The following is a 20,523-nucleotide window of genomic DNA, read 5'->3' as shown; positions in this document are numbered from 1 at the left end:
TGTTTTTTCTATTTCTGAAAAATAAGTTGTTGGGATTTTGATTGGTATTGCATTGAATCTGTAAATCAATTTAGGTAGGATTGACATCTTAACTATATTTAGTCTTCCAATCCATGAACACGGTATGCCCTTCCATCTGTTTAGGTCTTCTGTGATTTCTTTTAGCAGTTTTTTTTGTAGTTTTCTTTATATAGGTTTTTTGTCTCTTTAGTTAAATTTATTCCTAGGTATTTTATTCTTTTAGTTGCAATTGTAAATGGAATTCGTTTCTTGATTTCCCCCTCAGCTTGTTCATTGCTAGTGTATAGAAATGCTACAGATTTTTGAATGTTGATCTTGTAACCTGCTACTTTGCTGTGCTCATTTATTAGCTCTAGTAGTTTTGTTGTGAATTTTTCCCAGGTTTGCGACGTATAGTATCATATCGTCTGCAAACAGTGATAGTTTTACTTCTTCCTTTCCAATTTTGATACCTTGTATTTCTTTTTCTTGTCTAATTGCTCTGGCTAGAACCTCCAACACGATGTTGAATAATAGTGGTGATAATGGACATCCTTGTCTTGTTCCTGATCTTAGGGGGAAAGTTTTCAATTTTTCCCCATTGAGGATGATATTAGCTGTGGGGTTTTCATATATTCCCTCTATCATTTTAAGGACGTTCCCTTGTATTCCTATCTTTTGAAATGTTTTCAACAGGAAAGGATGTTGAATCTTGTCAAATGACTTCTCTGCATCAATTGAAATGATCATGTGATTTTTCTGCTTTGATTTGTTGATATGGTGTATTGCATTAATTGATTTTCTTATGTTGAACCATCCTTGCATACCTGGGATGAATCCTACTTGGTCATGATGTATAATTCTTTTAATGTGTTGTTGGATTCGATTTGCTAGAATTTTGTTGAGGATTTTTGCATCTATATTCATTAGAGAGATTGGTCTGTAGTTTTCTTTTTTTGTAATATCTTTGCCTGGTTTTGGTATGAGGGTGATGTTGGCTTCATAGAATGAATTAGGTAGCTTTCCCTCCACTTCAGTTTTTTTGAAGAGTTTGAGGAGAGTTGGTACTTATTCTTTCTGGAATGTTTGGTAGAATTCACATGTGAAGCCGTCTGGTCCTGGACTTTTCTTTTTGGGAAGCTTTTGAATGACTGATTCAATTTCTTTACTTGTGATTGGTTTGTTGAGGTCATCTATTTCTTCTTGAGTCAAAGTTGGTTGTTCATGCCTTTCCAGGAACCCGTCCATTTCATCTAAATTGTTGTATTTATTAGCGTAAAGTTGTTCATAGTATCCTGTTATTACCTCCTTTATTTCTGTGAGGTCAGTGGTTATGTCTCCTCTTCCATTTCTGATCTTATTTATTTGCGTTCTCTCTCTTCTTCTTTTTGTCAATCTTGCTAACGGCCCATCCATCTTATTGATTTTCTCATAGAACCAACTTCTGGCCTTATTGATTTTCTCTATTGTTTTCATGTTTTCAATTTCATTTTTTTCTGCTCTAATCTTTGTTATTTCTTTCCTTTTGCTTGCTTTGGGGTTAGTTTGCTGTTCTTTCTCCAGTTCTTCCAAGTAGACAGTTAATTCCTGCATTTTTGCCTTTTCTTCTTTTCTGATATAGGCATTTAGGGCAATAAATTTCCCTCTTAGCACTGCCTTTGCTGTGTCCCATAGGTTTTGATATGTTGTGTTTTCATTTTCATTCACCTCGAGATATTTACTAATTTCTCTTGCAATTTCTTCCTTGACCCACTCGTTGTTTAAGAGTGTGTTGTTGAGCCTCCACGTATTTGTGAATTTTCTGGCACTCCGCCTATTATTGATTTCCAACTTCCTTCCTTTATGATCCAAGAAAGTGTTGTGTATAATTTCATTCTTTTTGAATTTGTTAAGAGTTGCTTTGTGACCCAGCATATGGTCTATCTTTGAGAATGATCCATGAGCCCTTGAGAAAAAGGTGTATCCTGCTGTTGTGGGATGTAATGTCCTATAAATGTCTGTTAAGTCTAGCTCATTTATTGTAATATTCAAATTCTCTATTTCTGTATTGATCCTCTGTCTAGATGTTCTGTCCATTGATGAGAGTGGTGAATTGAGGTCTCTAACTATTATGATATATGTGTCTATTTCCCTTTTCAGTGATTGCAGTGTATTCCTCATGTATTTTGGGGCATTCCGGTTCAGTGCATAAATATTTATGATTGTTATGTCTTCTTGTTTAATTGTTCCTTTTATTAGTAGATAGTGTCCTTCTTTGTCTCTTTTAACTGTTTTACTTTTGAAGTCTAATTTGTTGGATATTAGTATAGCTACTCCTGCTCTTTTCTGGTTGTTATTTGCATGAAATATCTTTTCCCAACCTTTCACTTTCAACCTATGTTTATCTTTGGGTCTAAGATGTGTTTCCTGTAGACAGCATATAGAAGGATCCTGTTTTTTAATCCATTCCGCCAGTCTATGTCTTTTGATTGGGAGATTCAGTCCATTGACATTTAGTGTTATTACTGTTTGGATAATATTTTCCTCTACCATTTTGCCTTTTGTATTATATATATCATATCTGATTTTCCTTCTTTCTACACTCTTCTCCATACCTCTCTCTTCTGTCTTTTCGTATCTGACTCTAGTGCTCCCTTTAGTATTTCTTGCAGAGCTGGTCTCTTGGTCACAAATTCTCTCAGTGACTTTTTGTCTGAGAATGTTTTAATTTCTCCCTCATTTTTGAAGGACAATTTTGCTGGATATAGAAGTCTTGGTTTGCAGTTTTTCTCTTTTAGTAATTTAAATATATCATCCCACTGTCTTCTAGCTTCCATGGTTTCTACTGAGAAATCTACACATAGTCTTATTGGGTTTCCCTTGTATGTGATGGATTGTTTTTCTCTTGCTGCTTTCAAGATCCTCTCTTTCTCTTTGACCTCTGACTTTCTAACTAGTAAGTGTCTTGGAGAACGCCTATTTGGGTCTATTCTCTTTGGGGTGCGCTGCAGTTCTTGGATCTGTAATTTTAGGTCTTTCATAAGAGTTGGGAAATTTTCAGTGATAATTTCTTCCATTAGTTTTTCTCCTCCTTTTCCCTTCTCTTCTCCTTCTGGGACACCCACAACACGTATATTTGTGCGCTTCATATTATCATTCAGTTCCCTGATCCCCTGCTCAAATTTTTCCATTCTTTTTCCTATAGTTTCTGTTTCTATTTGGAATTCAGATGTTCCATCCTCCAATTCACTAATTCTAGCTTCTGTCTCTTTAAATCTACCATTGTAGGTATCCATTGTTTTTTCCATCTTTTCTACTTTGTCCTTCACTCCCATAAGTTCTGTGATTTGTTTTTTCAGACTTTCTGTTTCTTCTTTATGTTCAGCCCATGTCTTCTTCATGTCCTCCCTCAATTTATTGATTTGGTTTTTGAAGAGGTTTTCCATTTCTGTTCGTATATGCAGAATTAGTTGTCTCAGCTCCTGTATCTCATTTGAACTATTGGTTTGTTCCTTTGACTGAGCCATATCTTCAATTTTCCTGGCGTGATCCGTTATTTTTTGCTGGCGTCTGGGCATTTAATGAGATTTCCCTGGGTATGGGACCCAGCAGGTTGACAGAGTTTCCTGTGAAATCTCTGGGCTCTGTTTTTCTTATCCTGCCCAGTATGTGGCGCTCGTCTCTCTGCGGGTCCCACCAGTAAAAGATGCTGTGGCTCCTTTAACTTTGGAAGACTCTCGCTGTGGGGAAGGGTTGCCAGCCGAAGCGACTTGGGGGAGTGCCGCTCCAAATCTCCCAGCCAGCCCGGGAGGCCGCGCGTGGGGGGGGGTGCGCCGGCCTCTGCGGCTTGAGGGGATCGCCTGTCCAAATCTCCCAGCCGGCTCGGGAAGGAGGGAGGGAGGGGCTCCAGCCGCCAGCCATCACGGCCCGGGTAAGCGCGCGCCCGTCAGGGATCTCACCGCAGCGGATTCTCCCAGCCGATTCAGCCATTCCAGAATGGGGTACACTGTCTTTTCGGTCTCTGTCGTGGCTCCGGGAGCTGTTTTGTACCGTTTCTGTTTCTTTAGTAGCTGTTCTCTTCATACACTTTTTTTTGCTCATTTGTCCATACCCTTAAATTATGTTCACAACAGCATGTTCTCCAGTAGCTTGCACAGGTGCTATTGCTGGTAATTCCTCTGATCATATCTCATGTTACTTTTCTTCCTGGTCGATGCCTGCAGCCTCCGGGACAGCCTCTGGGTGTGGAGCTGGCATTGACAGTGCTGGAACCTCGGGGACAGCAAGGGACGACAGGCCCCTTAAAATTATTTTTATTTCTGTATGGTTGATTTTATTTCCTGATTTTAGTGTATGTATCTTTTCTCTTTTTTTCTTGATCAGTTTAGCTAAAGGTCTGTAAATTTTGTTAATTTTTTTTCCAAGCACCAACTTTTGGTTTAATTGATTTTTCTTGATTGGATTTCAAGTTTTATCTTTAATTTCACCTTTTTCTTTCTGCTTTCTTTGAATTTTTCTGGTTTCTTTAGATAGGTTAATAATTTGAGATCTTTTTAAATATAGCTATAAATTTTGCTCTAAGTACTGTTTTAGGTGCATCCCGTAAGTTTTTGTGTGTCATATTTTCATTTTCATTTTCCTCAAAATATATTTTGATTTCCCTTGTGCTATCTTCTTTGACTCATTGGCTGTTTATGAGGTTGTGTTGTTGTTTTTTTGTTTAATTTCCATATATTTGTGAGTTTCTTTTATTAATTTCTAATTTCATTCTGTTGTGGCAAGAGAACATACTGAGTGTGATGTCAATCCTTTTAAACTTACTGATATTTGTTTTATGGCCTAACATATGGCCCATCCTGTAAAATAATGCATGTGCCCTTGAGAAGAATGTGTATTCTGTTGTTGGTAGAGTGCTCCAGGGTACCTATTAGGTCTGGCTGGTTTGTGATATTGTTTAAAACCTCTATCTCTTTGTTCCTTTATGCTGAGATCTTCTATCCATTATTGAAAGTGGTGTATCAAATTCTACTGCTGTTATTCTAAAACTATTTCTCCTTTCAATTCTTTTATCATTTGCTTCATGTATTTTTGGGTTCTGTTACTAGATCCTGTTTTAGATTGCTAAATGCTGCCAGATTGCAGTAAACCAGAAATGGAATGGCTTTTAAAAGGGGAATTTATTAAGTTACAAATTTACAGTTCTAAGGCTATAAAAATGTCCAAACTAAGGCATCCGAAGAAATATACCATAACTCAAGAAAGACTGATAGTGCCACAGGGTAAGGTATGTGGCTGGCATCTGCTGGTCCTTGTTCCAGGTTCTGTTGCTTCCAGCTTCTGGTGCCACTGGTCTAAGCACTTGTGGGCCTTCACTTAGCTCCTTTGAGACACAGCTCTAGGTTCTGGCTCGCTTAGCATCTCAAGAGAAGGCACATGGTGATGTCTGCTGGGCTTTGCATCTCCACACCTCCGTGTCTAGGTGTTTGCTCTCTCTGTTGGCACTCCAAGTGTCTCCAAGTGTCTGAGTGTCTTGGCTCTGAAGCTTTCTGCAAATGTTTCCTCTTTAGAAGGACTCCAGTAAACTAACCAAGACCTACCTTGAATGGGGTGGAGTCATATCTCTATCTAATCAATTGGGTGTGCTACATCTCAGTGGAAGTAATCTGATCAAAAGGCAACATCCACAATTGAGTTCTTCAATCTCCATGGAAACAATCTAACCAAAGGTTGCCACCCTAAACAATAGGTCTGGCCTTACAAGATTGGATAAGGATTAGAAGTAGATGGCTTTTCTGGGGTAGATAACAGTTTCAGACTAGCCGATTTACATATTTATGATTGTTCTGTATTCCTGATACATTGGCCCTTTTTTTCGTTATCAAGTATCTTTCTTTGTCTCTCATAATAACAGCTTTATCTTAAACTGTATTTTCTTTTATACTGGTATAGCCACTCTAGCTCTGTTTTGGTTACTTCTTGCATAGAATATCTTTGTCTTGTTGGGAAGAGTGTTTTAGGGCATGCTTTCAGTATTGAAGCAGCGTGTTGTTGTTTTTTTTAATTTCCACATTTCCCTGTCTTTACTTCCTACTTGTGTAGCGCCCAAGGATCAGTCAGAGGTGAGTGCTTAGGGACTTCTTAGATATTTTCTGGGCATTTACATAACAGTACTCATGCTTGTGGTCTCTTGGTTTCCAGGACACTTTCTAGAATAGTTTGTAAGTCATTCTTTTTTCCTAAGTTGCCTACGGAAATCCTATTTCTCAGTTTTCCTTTTAAGTCTTTTGGTCAGCTTTTATGTTTCCCAGCTGTTATTGCTGTGTTGAACATCTGTGATGCTAAATGGTTACCATTGATTGTTTTCACAGACACCCCCAGGAAAAGATTGTCAAGTCAAATAAAGATGAATCCTGAGTGGGGTTTCCACAGATCAGCTAAATAATGACAGTTCCATTTCAGAATGGTGCTTTTGTGACACTTTAAACCTGTTCTGCTAATTCAGTGGCTATAGGTTGCTAGTTTTCACTATGATTGTGGGACTCATTTTTATTAATTTTAAACAAAATTTAATTTTTAAATTGTAATGACATTGCATAAAATTTGCTATTTAAACTACTTTTAGCCCTACAATTCAGTGGCATTAGTTAAATTTATAATGTTGTATACCATTGAGACTATTATCAAAGCTTTTTCATCACCCAAAACAGAAATTCTGTACCAGTTTAAGCAATAACTTCCTATTCCCCCTTCCCCTCAGCCCCTGGTAACCTATTCTGCTTTCTGTCTCTATAAATATGCTTATTTTAGATATTTCATATATGTGGAATCATACAGTATTTGCCATGTGTTTGTCTTATTTCACTTAGCATTATGATGTTTTCAGGTTCATCCATGTGGTAGCATATATCAGAACTTCATTCCTTTTTACCCATTCCTTGTTTAGCCATTCATCTGTTGATGGTTACTTAGATTATATACACCGTTCCACTATAGTAACTAATGCTGCTGTGAACTTGGTGTACAAGTATCAGTTTGAATCCCAGTAGAATTGCTGAGTCAATAGTAATTCTGAGTAAAATTTTTGAGGATCTACTGAACTGTTTTCTACAGTGGCTACACTATTTTATATTCCTACCAGCAATGCACAAAGATCCAATTTCTCTATATCCTTGCCAGCACTTGTTGTTTTCTAGTTTTTTAATAGTAGCCTTTCTAACAGCTGGGAGGTGGTATATCATTGTGGTTCTGATTTGCATTTACCAGGCGACTTATGTTGAACGTGGGTTTTTTGTTTTTTTTTTTAATGTGACTGTGGGCCATTTGTATTCTTATTTGGAGAAATATTGTTCAAGTCCTCTGGTCATTTTTAAATTGGATTGTCTTTATGTTTCTGAGTTGTATGAGTTCTTAATATATGCTGTATATAAACCCATGGCAGATCTAGGAGTTTTATTATTTTAGCTCTTATATTTAGGCCATTGGCCCATTTTGAGTTAGTTTTTGTATATGGTATGAGGTAAAGGTCCAACTTGATTATTTTGGACATAGATATACAGTTTTCCCAGAGCTATTTATTGAAGAAACTGTTCTTCCCCATTGAGTGGACTTGGCATCCTTGTGAAAAATCAGTCGGCCCTAGATATGAGGGTTTATCTCTGGACTCTTATTCTGTTGGTCCATATATCTGTCCTTATACCACTGCCACACTGTTTTATTTTATTTTTTTTTGGGTACATGGTCCAGGAACACACTGTTTGGGTAACTGTAACTTTGTAGTAAGTTTTGAAATTGGGCAGTGTCTTCCAGATTTATTCTTTTTTTTCCAAATTGCTTTGGCTATTCAGGACCCGTTGCAATTCCTATAATTTAAGGATTGCTGTTTCTATTTCTGGAAAAAATGTTGCTGGAGTTTTGATTGCAGTTGTATTGAATATGTAGATTGCTTTGGGTGATACTGAAATCTTAACAATATTGTCTTGTGATTCATGAACACAGGATGTCTTTCCATTTATATAGGTCTTAATTTCTTTCAGCAATATTTTGCAATTTTCACTGTTGAAGTCTTTTACATCCCTGGTTAAATTTATCTTATAGATGTTTTAGTTTTTAGATGCTATTATAAATAGTGTTTTTTTCTTGATTTCATTTTTGGATTGTTCACTGTTGACACGTAGAAACATAACTGATTTTTGTGTGTTGTTCTTATATCCTATAAATTTGCTGCATTTGTAATAGCTTTCTATATATTCTTTGGGATTCTCTACATATAGAGCCATGTCATCTGTGAATAGCAGTTGGCTTTACTTCTTTCTTTTGATTTGAATACCTGCTATTTCTTTCTTTCTTTTCTTTCTTTCTTTTTTTTTTTGCCTAATTGTTGTAACTGAATAGTGGTGGTGAAAGCTGGCACTGTTATGTTCTTGTACTTGGGGAGAAATCTTTCAGTCTCTCACCACTAAGTGTGATGTTTGTTGTGGGTTTTTCTTCCAGGTTCTTTATCATATTTAGGAGATTCCCTTCTATTCCTGGTTTTCTGAGTTTTTATCAAGAAGGTGCTGGATTTTGTTAAATACCTTTTATGTATCGGTTGAGATGTTCATTTGTTCGTTTTCCTTCATTCTTCTAATGTGGTGTAATACATTGATTGATTTTGTTATGCTGAACCACCCTGACATTCCTGTGGTAAATACCACTTGGTCATGGTGTATAATCCTTTTATTATGTTTTTGTATTTGTATTTTTAGTATTTTGTTAAGGTTCTTTGCATCTGTGTTAATAAGAAGTATTGGTCCATAGTTTCTCTTGTTTATCTAGGTTTGATAACTGAGTAATGCTGTTCTCATAGAATCAGGAAGTATTTTGGACTATCGTTTTCAAAGGCTACTGCAGAACTTGGGAGAAGGGGATAGGAATAGGACAAGTTAATATGCCGTAAATCTTGCTGTTCTTACCAAAGTAAAGGCATTTTTCTCATATAAACACTCCCCACATTATTGCGCGCCTTCGATAATTTACAGATTTGAGAAAGGATGATTTTGACAGTTTTTGCTAGTGTTATCATTATTTTTTACAAAGGATTGGTTTCACAAGTTCTTACTCACCCTCTTCCTGGTCCTTAACAAAGTGATGTTGTTATGGTTTTTGGTTGTTCTTATTGTGCCTCTTCATCAACCCCTGTTTAAATCATTCTTCATGCTTCTGGTACTCTCAGAGCTTTTCCAACCCTCCACCTCAGTGAAATAACTTGTCTTCGAGCGAGCACACAACTTTTTGGTTGAATTGCCACCCTGATTGTGTCTCCATTTTGTCTGTTCTTCAGATCAAGATTCTGTTGTTGGTATGAAAAATGAGAGAAGGGAAAATTATTTCCCCCTCCTGCTTGGGAGAATATCCTATGCAAGGCTCTGGTCTGAGAAAAGTATCATTACCTATGAAGGGATCTGGCCTGAGGCATTCTTTCTCTGAATGCCAGGATCCCAGGCATCTCACATTTGTTGTAACAGCACACCTTGGAGGCTTCCAGACTTGAAGAAATTGGCTAGTTCCAGTTTTGAACATTTCTTAACTATTCCCTCGTCTATCTTCCTTTGTAGAATTTATTTCTAACTCCTTCAGATTAATTTTTTTTCCTTCAATGAATATTTGAGTTCTGACTATGCACTTGGCAAAATCAGTGACCAAAACGGACAAAAATAAGATGAATATATTAGGTATACATTTTCTAGTATAATAGGTGATAAGGAAAAAAAAGTTGAGCAGTGTCGGAAGATTGGAGGTTGGGGTTGTAATAGTATTGTCATTTTACAAATGAAGGTCAGAGTAAGTCTCATGGGGAAGGAAAGTTTGTAACATAGATTTCATGGAGTTGAGGGTATTCGCCATGGGGACATCTGAGGGACAAGCCTTTCTGGCAGAGACGCCTTAGAGAGGTGTTTAGGGAGCAGCAGGGTGGCCCCTGGGACTGGATTGGGATGAGGGCTAGAATAATGGGAGAGCAGGTGAGCAGGGTAAAAGGAGCAGGAATTCTTGAATTTCTCTCAAGCTAGTGTATGGAAATAGTTGTATCTTTTGACGGTGTGCTGGTCTGAATCTGTGGTGGACCCCAGAAAACCCGTGCCCTTTGATCCTCATTCAGTATTGCTGGGTGGAAGCATTTTGATTGTTTCTATGAAGATGTGACCCATCCAATTGTGGGCGGTAACTTTTGATTAGATGATTTCCATGGAGGTGTGTCTCCACCCACTGAAGGTAGAGTTGCTTGCTGGAATCCTTTAAAAGAGGAAACATTTTGGAGAGAGTCCCCTTTTGGTAGAGCCATGTGAAAGCCAGCAGACGCCGCCATGTTCGCCGTGTGCCCTTCCAGCTGAGAGAGAAACATTGAATGTTGTCGGCCTTCTTGAACCAAGGTATCTTTCCCTGGCTGCCTTAGATTGGGCATTTCTATAGACTTGTTTTAATTGGGACATTTTCTCGGCCTTAGAACTGTAAACTAGCAACTCATTAAATTCCCCTTGTTAAAAGCCATTCCGTTTCTGGTATATTACATTCCAGCAGCTAGCAAACTAGAACAGACGGTAACAATTTTGTTTAATAGTTATTCTCCTCCTAGACCCCCAAGCAAGGTTAGATCCTGTTTTTGCACTCTTCTGCCATCCTGGAGGTAATTTTATTTTAATCCTAAATTCAGGCAGTAAGTCTACAGAGTACATTTTTATTATAACATTACATTACTCAAAAAAAACTAAAAAAGGAATAAAACTAAAAAAGAACAACCAATATCTCAAGAGTCTAGTAAATTATAGAAAATAAGATGGTGTCTGAACACCTGGAAGAGAGGCAATAGAAAACTCCCACCGTCTAACGCTGCTCTTGTTCTGAATGAACTCATTGGTGGTGTATTAGCTGAATACCTGATTTTTACTTTACTCCTCATTTTAAAATTTTAAACAATAGATTGGATGGAACATTGTTAGTCAGTATGGGCAGCAGCCAGAAACTCCAGCCAAGATGAGAGGGGCATGTCCAGGTTACTGGGATCCATTCAGTTTGTGTGGCTTGGTTAATGGTTTGCAGGACCCATACTGGGCTACAGAGAATCCTGACACATTTTCAGAAACTGGTGAGTTAGGAAATGTGGTTTAAGGCACTTCCATTTTGTTACTCTAAAGCCAGTGTTTTTCAGATAAAAAGTAGTGACCAGTAATGAGTTTTAATCATTGTTGTGGGTCAGGATTGATTTTAAAAGAGAAATAAAAAATTGTCAAAACACATCCCATGTAGTGAGGACAGACATGTACGTGTGTGTTCATGTGCACATCTTCCCTCGGATTCCTTGTCATAAGTTTTAAGATGGGTGGTTAGAATGTTCGTAAAATGCTAACAGCACTAAATCCTTTATTGGCCTCCTGAGTTTCAGACTAGGATATTCTGAGTAGCCCAGGAAAATGTCCTTGAAGAGGAGTTGAGATGGCTATTACTAACTCTGGAGTTTAATAGGAGTCATTAGAGCAATTTACCGTGTGATAGGCCAGGACTTTGCTAAACTGTCTTTATTCTGAAAGGTCCATTTTGGGCCATACTGAAATCTGACATTCAACTTCAGAAACTGCTGAGTTAAATGTGATTTAAGATATACCCTTTAGCCAACATTTTTTAGATTACTAGTAGTGACTCATTTTCATAATTGATTTTTGTGGGTCAAAAATTGATGTTTTTAAGATGAATTTAAGAAAAATGAAATAAAAAATAGAATGAGGTATCTCATACAGTAAGGGCAAATATTGTTTAACTGCGTCTATGCTTGTGGGACTCCATTGCTTTTCATACTATGGTTGTGGTCAAAAATGTTTGTCAGATGCTAACAGCTTTAAATTCTATATTGACCTGCAGAATTTTTTACTTGGACAAGTTTCTCAGTAAATTCATGTAAAACATGTAGAATTAATGGAACATAGTCTGCCCTGCAAATAAAAGATCTTATTAATGAGAATTATATTTGTTAGTTCATTTAGCAAATCCTGTATTTGTCAAGCCATCCTGTGCCAGGCCCTGTTCTTTGGGTTGGGAATACAGCAGTGAAGAAAATAGATACCGTTTCTACCCTTTGAAGGTTACATTTCACTGGCTAGATGATAAAAAATAAGATTAATAAGGAAAGTTTGCAGTGTGTTAAGTGGTGATAAGTGTCTGAAGGTAAAAGAAAAAAAAAAATCAGGGATGTGATGTAGGGAAAGTGAGCTGGAGGTGGTTGTACATTGAGAGGGAGACTGGAAGGGATAAGCAGCCAGCCCTGGAGGGATTGGACGTGGAGCATTCATGTCAGAGGCACGAGCACATACAAAGGCCCTGAGCTTAGTCAAGTTTGATGTGTTCAGGAAACAGCAAAGAGGCTGGTGGGGCTGCAGTGATGAGGATGTGGGAGAAGAGTATGAAATTGTTTCAGTACTGTATGCGGGGTGGGGAAAATGTCTTATGGGCCATTGGAAAGACTTGGCCTTTTACACTGTGTTCTAGTTTGCTAGCTGCCAGAATGCAACACACCAGAGATGGATTGGCTTTTAATAAAAGGGGATTTATTTTGTTAGTTCTTCAGAGGAAAGGCAGCTAACTTTCCACTGAAGTTTTTTCTTGTGTGGAAGGCACAGGATGGTCTCTGCCGGTCTTCTCTCCAGGCCCCTGGGTTCCAACAACTTTCCCCTGGGTGACTTCTTTCTGCATCTCCAAAGGCCTGGACTGAGCTGCAAGTGCTGAGATGAGGAATGCCGAGCTGCTAGTGTGTGCTACATTGTGTTCTCTCATTTAAGCACCAGCCAGTTAAGTCAAACCTTACTCATTGCAGCAGACATGCCTCCTAGCTGACTGCAGATGTAATTAGCAACAGATGAGGTTCACATACTGTTGCAGTCTTTCAGCAACCCCTGCGAAATAAAAGACACAGAGGCCGACACTTCCTGCGGAATGAGTCACACAGACACACACAGAAGACGGACAAGATGACTGCAGCCCCGAAGAGCTCCAGCTGCTTTATTTTATATCATTTCTCATAGCTTTTTTGCTGATTATTTTCAATCTAGCCTCCTGGATATCTGGGTAGCAAAAAGGGAACATTCCAAACTTCGTGTGTGAAAGTAGGAACAAAGCAAGTCTGTTTGCATATCTGTTCTTCCCCTTGGTCCCCAGATAAGGCTCACAGCTGGGAGCTTGCTGTTTGCAGCAGACCTCCTCAAGGCCAATTTGAAGCCAGTCACTCCCAGTAAATTCTTCAGGTTTTCTGTTAACCCTTTGGCTCCTACAACATGCCATTGCCTTGTGTCCACAGCAACAAAACTAGATATGCTCACCTGGCCAAATTGACAACTGAATCTAACTAACACATGTCCACCCCTTGTCAACTTGGCAACTTCAAGCATCACCTTAAACAGGTGCAAAAATTCTCTTCTTGCTGTGGGCCTGTGAATCTCAAAACAAGTTATCTGATGCCAATCTGCAAAGGAAGATAAACACCAGATCCATAGGGAGAAACTGAAAGGAAAACCTGCAGGCAGACACCATTGGATTTCCAAGTCTGAAAGTCATTTATCCTTCAGCTGCAGAAAGTGGCAGTCCCACCCTTTCCAAGGGCCTATGCAGTGGCCTGGCTCTTTCCAAATCAACCTCGGGGAACATCGAGGAGACCACCTCTGGGTTCCACTCTCTCCAGGCATCAGGGCCACCCCTGGGCTCTCTGTCATTTCTGGGGCACACGCTCAGTCCCTCCACATGGTGGCAGCCAGGCTCTCCCAGTGCCCCAAGGAGCGTGCTATGCTTTTTCCAATGCCCGAGGCTGTACAACTATTCCACTGCAATGAGAGGGGAGACTCATCCTCGCCCTTCAGGGTAAACTCACCCTCTCCCTGTATATGGGTGGGTCCACTCTCCTGGCCGAGATTTCTTGGCTTCAGACCCAAGCTTCCATGGTTCTCACTCTGCAAACTCCAGTTTTTTCCCTTTTGTGTCCTCCTTTGTCAAGATTGGTAGTAGTTCCATTTACACCAACCGTCTTTTCAAACCCTCCAGAACTTCTCCATCATTCTCTTCACAGTTCCTCCAAAATCTTCCCTTTAGCCATCCAAAAACTGTTCCAGCATACCTGGTATTTGCAAACTGCAGCAGCACCCCACTCCCGGTACCAAATCTGTTCTAGTTTGCTAGCTGCCAGAATGCAACACACCAGAGATGGATTGGCTTTTAATAAAAGGGGATTTATTTTGTTGGTTCTTCAGAGGAAAGGCAGCTAACTTTCCACTGAGGTTCTTTCTTATGTGGAAGGCACAAGATAGTCTCTGCTGGTCTTCTCTCCAGGCCCCTGGGTTCCAACAACTTTCCCCGGGATGACTTCTTTCTGCATCTCCAAAGGCCTGGACTGAGCTGCAAGTGCTGAGATGAGGAATGCCGAGCTGCTAGTGTGTGCAACATTGTGTTCTCTCATTTAAGCACCAGCCAGTTAAGTCAAACGTTACTCATTGCAGCAGACATGCCTCCTAGCTGACTGCAGATGTAATTAGCAACAGATGAGGTGACCCAGAAAGCCACTACGGATGGGGGTAGGGGACTCTGTACTGGGGAGTGGTAGACTCTGACTTGGTTTAACAGAATCACGCTGCTGCCGTATGGAGAAGAAGCTCGGTGGGATGAGGGAGGAAGCAAGGTCATTTAACTTGGTGCTGCATTTAAGTTCAGTGGAAAAGTCAGAACTGGAGGGACAAATTGAAGAGACAGCAATGAAGAGATTATACATAAAGTAGTGAGTTGGGATGAGATATTTTAAGAGAGTTCATTCCCAATTTGTTCTGCTTGACACATGCTATGCACTTGACATTGCATTATGCCATTTATTGACTGTGTAGGTACTCTTACTTTTCATATTTGACACCTCTTTCCTATAAAATCATTTATGAAATTATTATGTATGAATCAGTTTACATATGCATTTAATATCTTTTTCTTCTAAATTCTACAAAAGAAGTTGCCATCAAAAATTGATGCTTTTTAAAAATAGCTATTACTTTAAGTCTAGGAAATAAAAATTTCTGTACCTTTAGATGTAGAAATACATTTAAAAGTTCAAACACTTGCCAAAGAAGACACTGCTGGTCATGTGTGGCAGAGCTATGATTCCAGTGCAGTCTTCTCTAACTCAAGGCCCATGTTTTTAAACACTGCACAATTGTAAAACTATATGTCCTTTCCATATAATTTCACCTTGTGATTAATTGTTGGAAGATTTTTTTTCTTTACCTTTGTTTTTAATAGGAGAGATAGTAAAGTGCAAAGCTATGATTCTGGAGCCACACAACCTGATTTTGTAACTATAGGCTTAAGCTGTCACCCCATTTGAGTCTCATTATCGTTATCTATAAAATAAGGGTGTTTATAACTATCTTAGAGTTTTGGGGGAGAATTAAGTAAACTAAGATAATGCATTTGTCTATACTTACTGATATAGTGTGTTTATACTTAGGTGGCATTTTATATAAAGGAAGCACTGGGACTTGTGGCCATACCCCCCAAACAAACATTTGAAGATGGAGCATCCATGTATGTTATGTGAGGAAGAACAAGATCTGGAACCGCAAAAGAGCATAAAGGAGAGCAAACAAGTGGATGGCGAAGATGCTGAGCTAATCTTTGTTGGAGTGGAACATGTAAATGAAGATGCTGAGCTGATTTTTGTTGGGGTGACTTCAAATTCAAAACCAGTTGTTTCAAACATTTTGAACAGAGTCACCCCGGGTTCTCATTCAAGGAGAAAGAAGTCTGCTCACCTCCGACAAGATACTGCTCAGACATTGCAGTCAGTGAGTCACATGCCTCCTACCTCTAGAGGAGTGGCCCTCTTGCCAGTTTCTCAGTCTGAATCAAGATCAACAGATAGTCCTATTATTATTGAACCTTTGTCCGAAGCGGATTATAAAAGTAATTCACCACAAGTTGTGCCTAAAAGCTCTTCAGAACTATGTTCTCCTTTGATTACATTCAGCAGTTCGTTGCAGCATCCAGGAAGAGCAGCACTTTCTGTGGGAGGTATGAATGAAAGTCCTTGTGTACCAAAGCGACTTTCCTATTCTGAAGTGAATACGGTAGATCCCAAAAGGCCTAAACTCAGTGCTGGACGTTCTTTAGCTTTATCCCCCTTGGGTATGTCTCGTACAAAAAATGATCAACAAAATATACCCTCCAAAGATGGCCATGCCTTGTTAAACCACGTTCAGAATGGAACACTTTTTCCAATAGCTTTTCCAAAGGACAACTTCAAGCCTATAAATCCAGTCAGGGAAAAAGGGAGTCTTTCAAAATCAGATTTTTCAAGCATAGCAAATCAAAAGACTGCTGATTCCAAGAAAGGAAATATGGTTGTGTTACTTCACGACTTTTACTATGGACAGCATAAAGGAGACGGGCAGCCAGAACAGAAGACCGACACAAACTTTAAATGCCTCAGCTGCTTGAAAGTTCTAAAAAATGTTAAGTTTATGAACCACATGAAGCACCATTTGGAGCTTGAGAAGCAGAGGGGTGACAGCTGGGAAGGGCACACCACCTGCCAGCACTGCTACCGGCAGTTTCCCACTCCCTTCCAGCTGCAGTGTCACGTTGAAAGTGTGCACATCCCCCAGGAGCCCTCCCCTGTTTGTAAAATCTGTGAACTGTCGTTTGAAACAGACCAGCTTCTCTTACAACATATGAAGGACAATCACAAACCTGGCGAGATGCCTTACGTGTGTCAGGTTTGCAATTACAGGTCATCAGCCTTTGCTGATGTGGAAGCACATTTTAGAACATGCCATGAAAACACTAAAAATTTGCTGTGCCCATTTTGTCTGAAAATTTTTAAAACTGCCTCACCATACATGTGCCATTATAGAGGGCACTGGGAAAAGAATGTTCACCAGTGTTCCAAATGCCGGCTACAGTTTTTAACTTTCAAGGAAAAAATGGAGCACAAGACCCAGTATCATCAAATGTTTAAGAAGCCTAAGCAACTGGAAGGATTGCCTCCTGAAACAAAAGTTGATATTCATGTGTCCCTGGAACCTCTTCCACCAGGATCGGTGGAAATAGCGTCCATTACCGTGAGCACATCTGATTCTCAGCCATCACCCCTCCCATCTAAAAGTAGAGTTTCAAAAACCTCTCATTAATTCTAGTTTTGGTGAATTTTCTAAAGTAGATATTTCAATCCAAGACAAAACCTCCCCAAAGACAAAATATTTAAACCTTGCATTTGTCAGTAGCACCAAAAATAGTGAAGGCAATGGATCATTCATGGATTTCTTTAAATTCATGATGTACAGTGTGGTTTTATCTGAATTATGAGGTGTTACTTTGATGTGTATTACTTAGTTTTCATGTAACTATCTAGCTTAACACATGAAAGTTGTTTGTATGTAAAATAGAATGTGAGAAAAAAAGATACCTTTTTTATTATTTTGATATTTATTCTTTTGAAAGTTTTCTCATCTGTATATATATAGAATGTCTGAGGTTTTTGAAGTACTTAATTTTATTTTCAGCTTTTTCCATGCATTGGAGATTTCAGTATTAACTCTTTTCCAATTGGAATGGCTTTGTTATGGGGTGAGACCTGATTGTTTTTGCTGCCAAGCTCCCAGAAGTGCCTCTGCTCTGCTGGCCTAAAATAATGGGAGTATGGGGAGGCAACTAGACTGAGGCTGGTTGAGGGAGGAGGAGTGGCCCCTTGTCTCCATTGAGGGAAATTCACCCATCTGCTTAGGTCTTGGAGTGAAGGCAGAAGGACACTGCCGGTCTTCATCTGATGCAGGAATATCCAAGGGGGCAAAACCATTTGAAGTAAAGTGCTTTTGCTTTGTGAGAGGCCCCTGCGGACATAGAACAGCTGTATCAGCTGTCACTGGCTTTAAGTATAGAAACAGCAGTGATTAGTAGTGTGGGGCCTGGCACCAGTGAACCTTCTGTTGGTGATCCAGATGGGAATCTGCTTCATCTGCTCCTGCAGCCTCTCTCGTTGGCCTTCAGTGGAGAGCAAACTGGCTGTGTCAGCCTGTGATGCCTCCAAGGGAAAGGGGCTCCCACAGTTAGAATTCTGGGTCCATAATTTTAACTGAAGAGGGCCAAACAAAGGTCATTGCCCAGTTGATGGACTGGACTGAAGTGATTTCTTCCACTATTGAGCTAGAATGGGGGCTTGTCCACAAACAGGTACAGTTAGATAAAAAAGATAGCCCAGGTGACTGAAATTAAACACATTCTAGGACTTTTCCACTTACTTTTCTGTGTGTCTCTTACTGTAATTGAACATGTGACACTTGCAATATTGTATCTTGCCTTGGACATGAATATCTTATATTTAACAATTATTCTCTTGTAGGTATAACTTTTCAAATTTATCAAACTAATAATGACTTGTGTCTTACTTGACACTCTGGTGTGCAAGAACTGCCCCATTTATTTCAATAAATAGTCTTAGAGTGACTGTCTTTCAGTGTTGACAGGAATTTAATCTGCCACTGTACTGTGGGGGAACCCTTGCCCTTGCCCTCCCCAAGTGCTCTTTAACAGAACTGAGGGTTGCCCTCTTGAGTGTAGGTTCCTGAACATCAGCACGTATCTGCTCATGTGGGTTCCCAGGGTTGCATCTCGAGGCATTGTCCAGGGCCACCCCTCCTTCACTGCTGACTCAGGTGTCCAGCAGCTTCTGCGCACCACTGAAGGAATGTGGGTGCTGGCTCTAGACCAGGCCCGGAGAAATGTTTTTTCCCTTCCTTTCTCCTCCTCTGTGAAGGCACCTTTACCTCTCCCCACTTCTGTTTCCTCAGTATGTGACATTTCCTAGATTTTCATGAAAAGCCAGGAAGAGAGACCCTTCAAGGGCTCAGCTTCCCTCTTAGATTTGGAGGACAGAATGCAGGGAACAAAGTCATTTTGTGAATATACTGTCCACATTTTAGTGTCATTTTATTTACTGAGTATAGTCTTATTGGATTGATTTGCACTTAAACATTTTACCAGGCCTTTTCTTTTAGTTTGCTTGGGCCATAGCACTTTCCTAAAATTTCAGGCCCAATATTTTTTTAAGGAGGAGAAATTTTTTTTCCTAATTATTACATTTTATTGGTTTTCTTTGCAATTATTTAAAAACTATTGCTTCTCTTCCACTTGTTCTGGTCTCAGGTGGAAAATCCTACTGTGTATAAATAGTCTGCATTTTTTTGCATACTTACCTCCCTTGTTGAATCTATGCTTTTGTGGTTGCGCAGTATTATCAGCACTGTTGTTTGCTGCTTCCCTAAAGCAGGCTCCCAAGGAGTACAGATTGTCCTTTACTGCCGGCTCTGAGGTTCCAGTGATCTGCCCCCTGCCTACCTCTGCTCTCTTTTCCATTCTCTGCTGTGCTTCTCTACATTTCTCCCCTCTGATGCACCATTTTCTGGCAGCTTTTTCTTAAGCAAATCACACTCTTGACTCAGAGACTTTGTACATGCTGTCTGCTTTGTTGGCATCCCCTCCCCTCGGCCTGCATGGCCTGCTACCTCGCTTTGTTCACACTTCCTTTGGCTCATTGCACTCCATCAGCATCCTCACAGTGACACCAAAAATGCAGTCTCCCTTCTTTTTTCCCTGATTTTGTCTTCTTCCTTAAAAGCACTTTACTTCTCCCCCAGCTCCTTTCTTCCCTCTCCATTCTAATCTAATTTCCTAGGCTTTCACAAAAAGCCAGGAGCAGATAATCATCAAGGGCTTTGCTTCCCTGTTAGAATTGACTAGCTTGAGCCAATCTCTGTGCCTGCAACTGAAAGGAAATTAATATTGTGAGTTCTTTCAGGAGCTTTCTCTGCTTTTCTATTGATATCTATTTTTTTAAGGCAGTGTTACTAAATAACTGTCAAGAGTATGAGTTTGTTATTACCTTTCTCTTTGTGAATTTCCTTGTCTATTTTGCTTGCTTGTTCTCCAGATAAATGTTATTTTATTAATGTTGCCAAAAAATCTAAATAAAATAGCAATTGTAAATAATAAAATGTTTTCTGAAAAAAATGTTTTCACTGTGTTGTCTTTCTTCAGTAACAGCATGTTTTTAGTTTTATTCAATTTTTGTTTAGTACCACTGTGTAAACTCTGCCTTCTTGACAATTATGCTCATTTTTATCTTGTTACATTAACCAGAATTTCAAATAGTGACACCTGTGATGGAGTTAATGGCTTTCTTGTTCCTGGAGAATTGTTTACCATGAAAGGTAATGAATGTATTGCTTAAAAATGAATTGCATAACTTTTTCTATATTTAGAACATTAAAGATAATTATTGTTTCTTTTTTTTGGTTGTTTACATCTTTTGGAGACAATGATTTGCTTCTTTATTAACTCAAGGTTTTTTTTTTTGCTGGTCTGCATTAATAACTTTTCTATTAGAAGTGTTTCTTCCTTGAAGCAAAAAAAGTCCCCCTTGGGGTAGAATATTGTCACATTACCCATTTCTCATTTCTGACATGGAGCTATCTTCCCTCTTCCCTCAGATTTGCCACA

General features: G+C 39.3%; 1 protein-coding gene across 8 annotated transcripts in view; it reads left to right on the top strand.

The window, feature by feature from the left end:
- The window catches only part of LOC143683795 (zinc finger protein 280B-like), a 51,161-nt gene extending 31,118 nt beyond the window's left edge, over window positions 1-20,043 (top strand). For 7 of the 8 annotated variants that reach the window (XM_077160134.1, XM_077160132.1, XM_077160136.1 and 4 more), the window contains one exon: window positions 15,479-20,042. In XM_077160134.1, the coding sequence (XP_077016249.1) occupies window positions 15,543-17,159 (1,617 nt within the window). In that variant the 5' untranslated portion in view covers window positions 15,479-15,542 and the 3' untranslated portion in view covers window positions 17,160-20,042. Of the gene's footprint in view, window positions 1-14,319; window positions 14,562-15,478 lie in introns of all 8 variants that reach the window. The other variant, XM_077160139.1, reaches the window with a different exon arrangement.
- The last annotated feature ends 480 nt before the right edge of the window (window positions 20,044-20,523 follow it).

The sequence above is a fragment of the Tamandua tetradactyla genome, chromosome 5, assembly GCF_023851605.1.
Source record: "Tamandua tetradactyla isolate mTamTet1 chromosome 5, mTamTet1.pri, whole genome shotgun sequence".
NCBI lineage: Eukaryota > Metazoa > Chordata > Mammalia > Pilosa > Myrmecophagidae > Tamandua > Tamandua tetradactyla.
The sequence above is the reverse complement of the archived record's forward strand: the minus strand, read 5'-3'. Positions and strand labels throughout refer to the sequence as shown.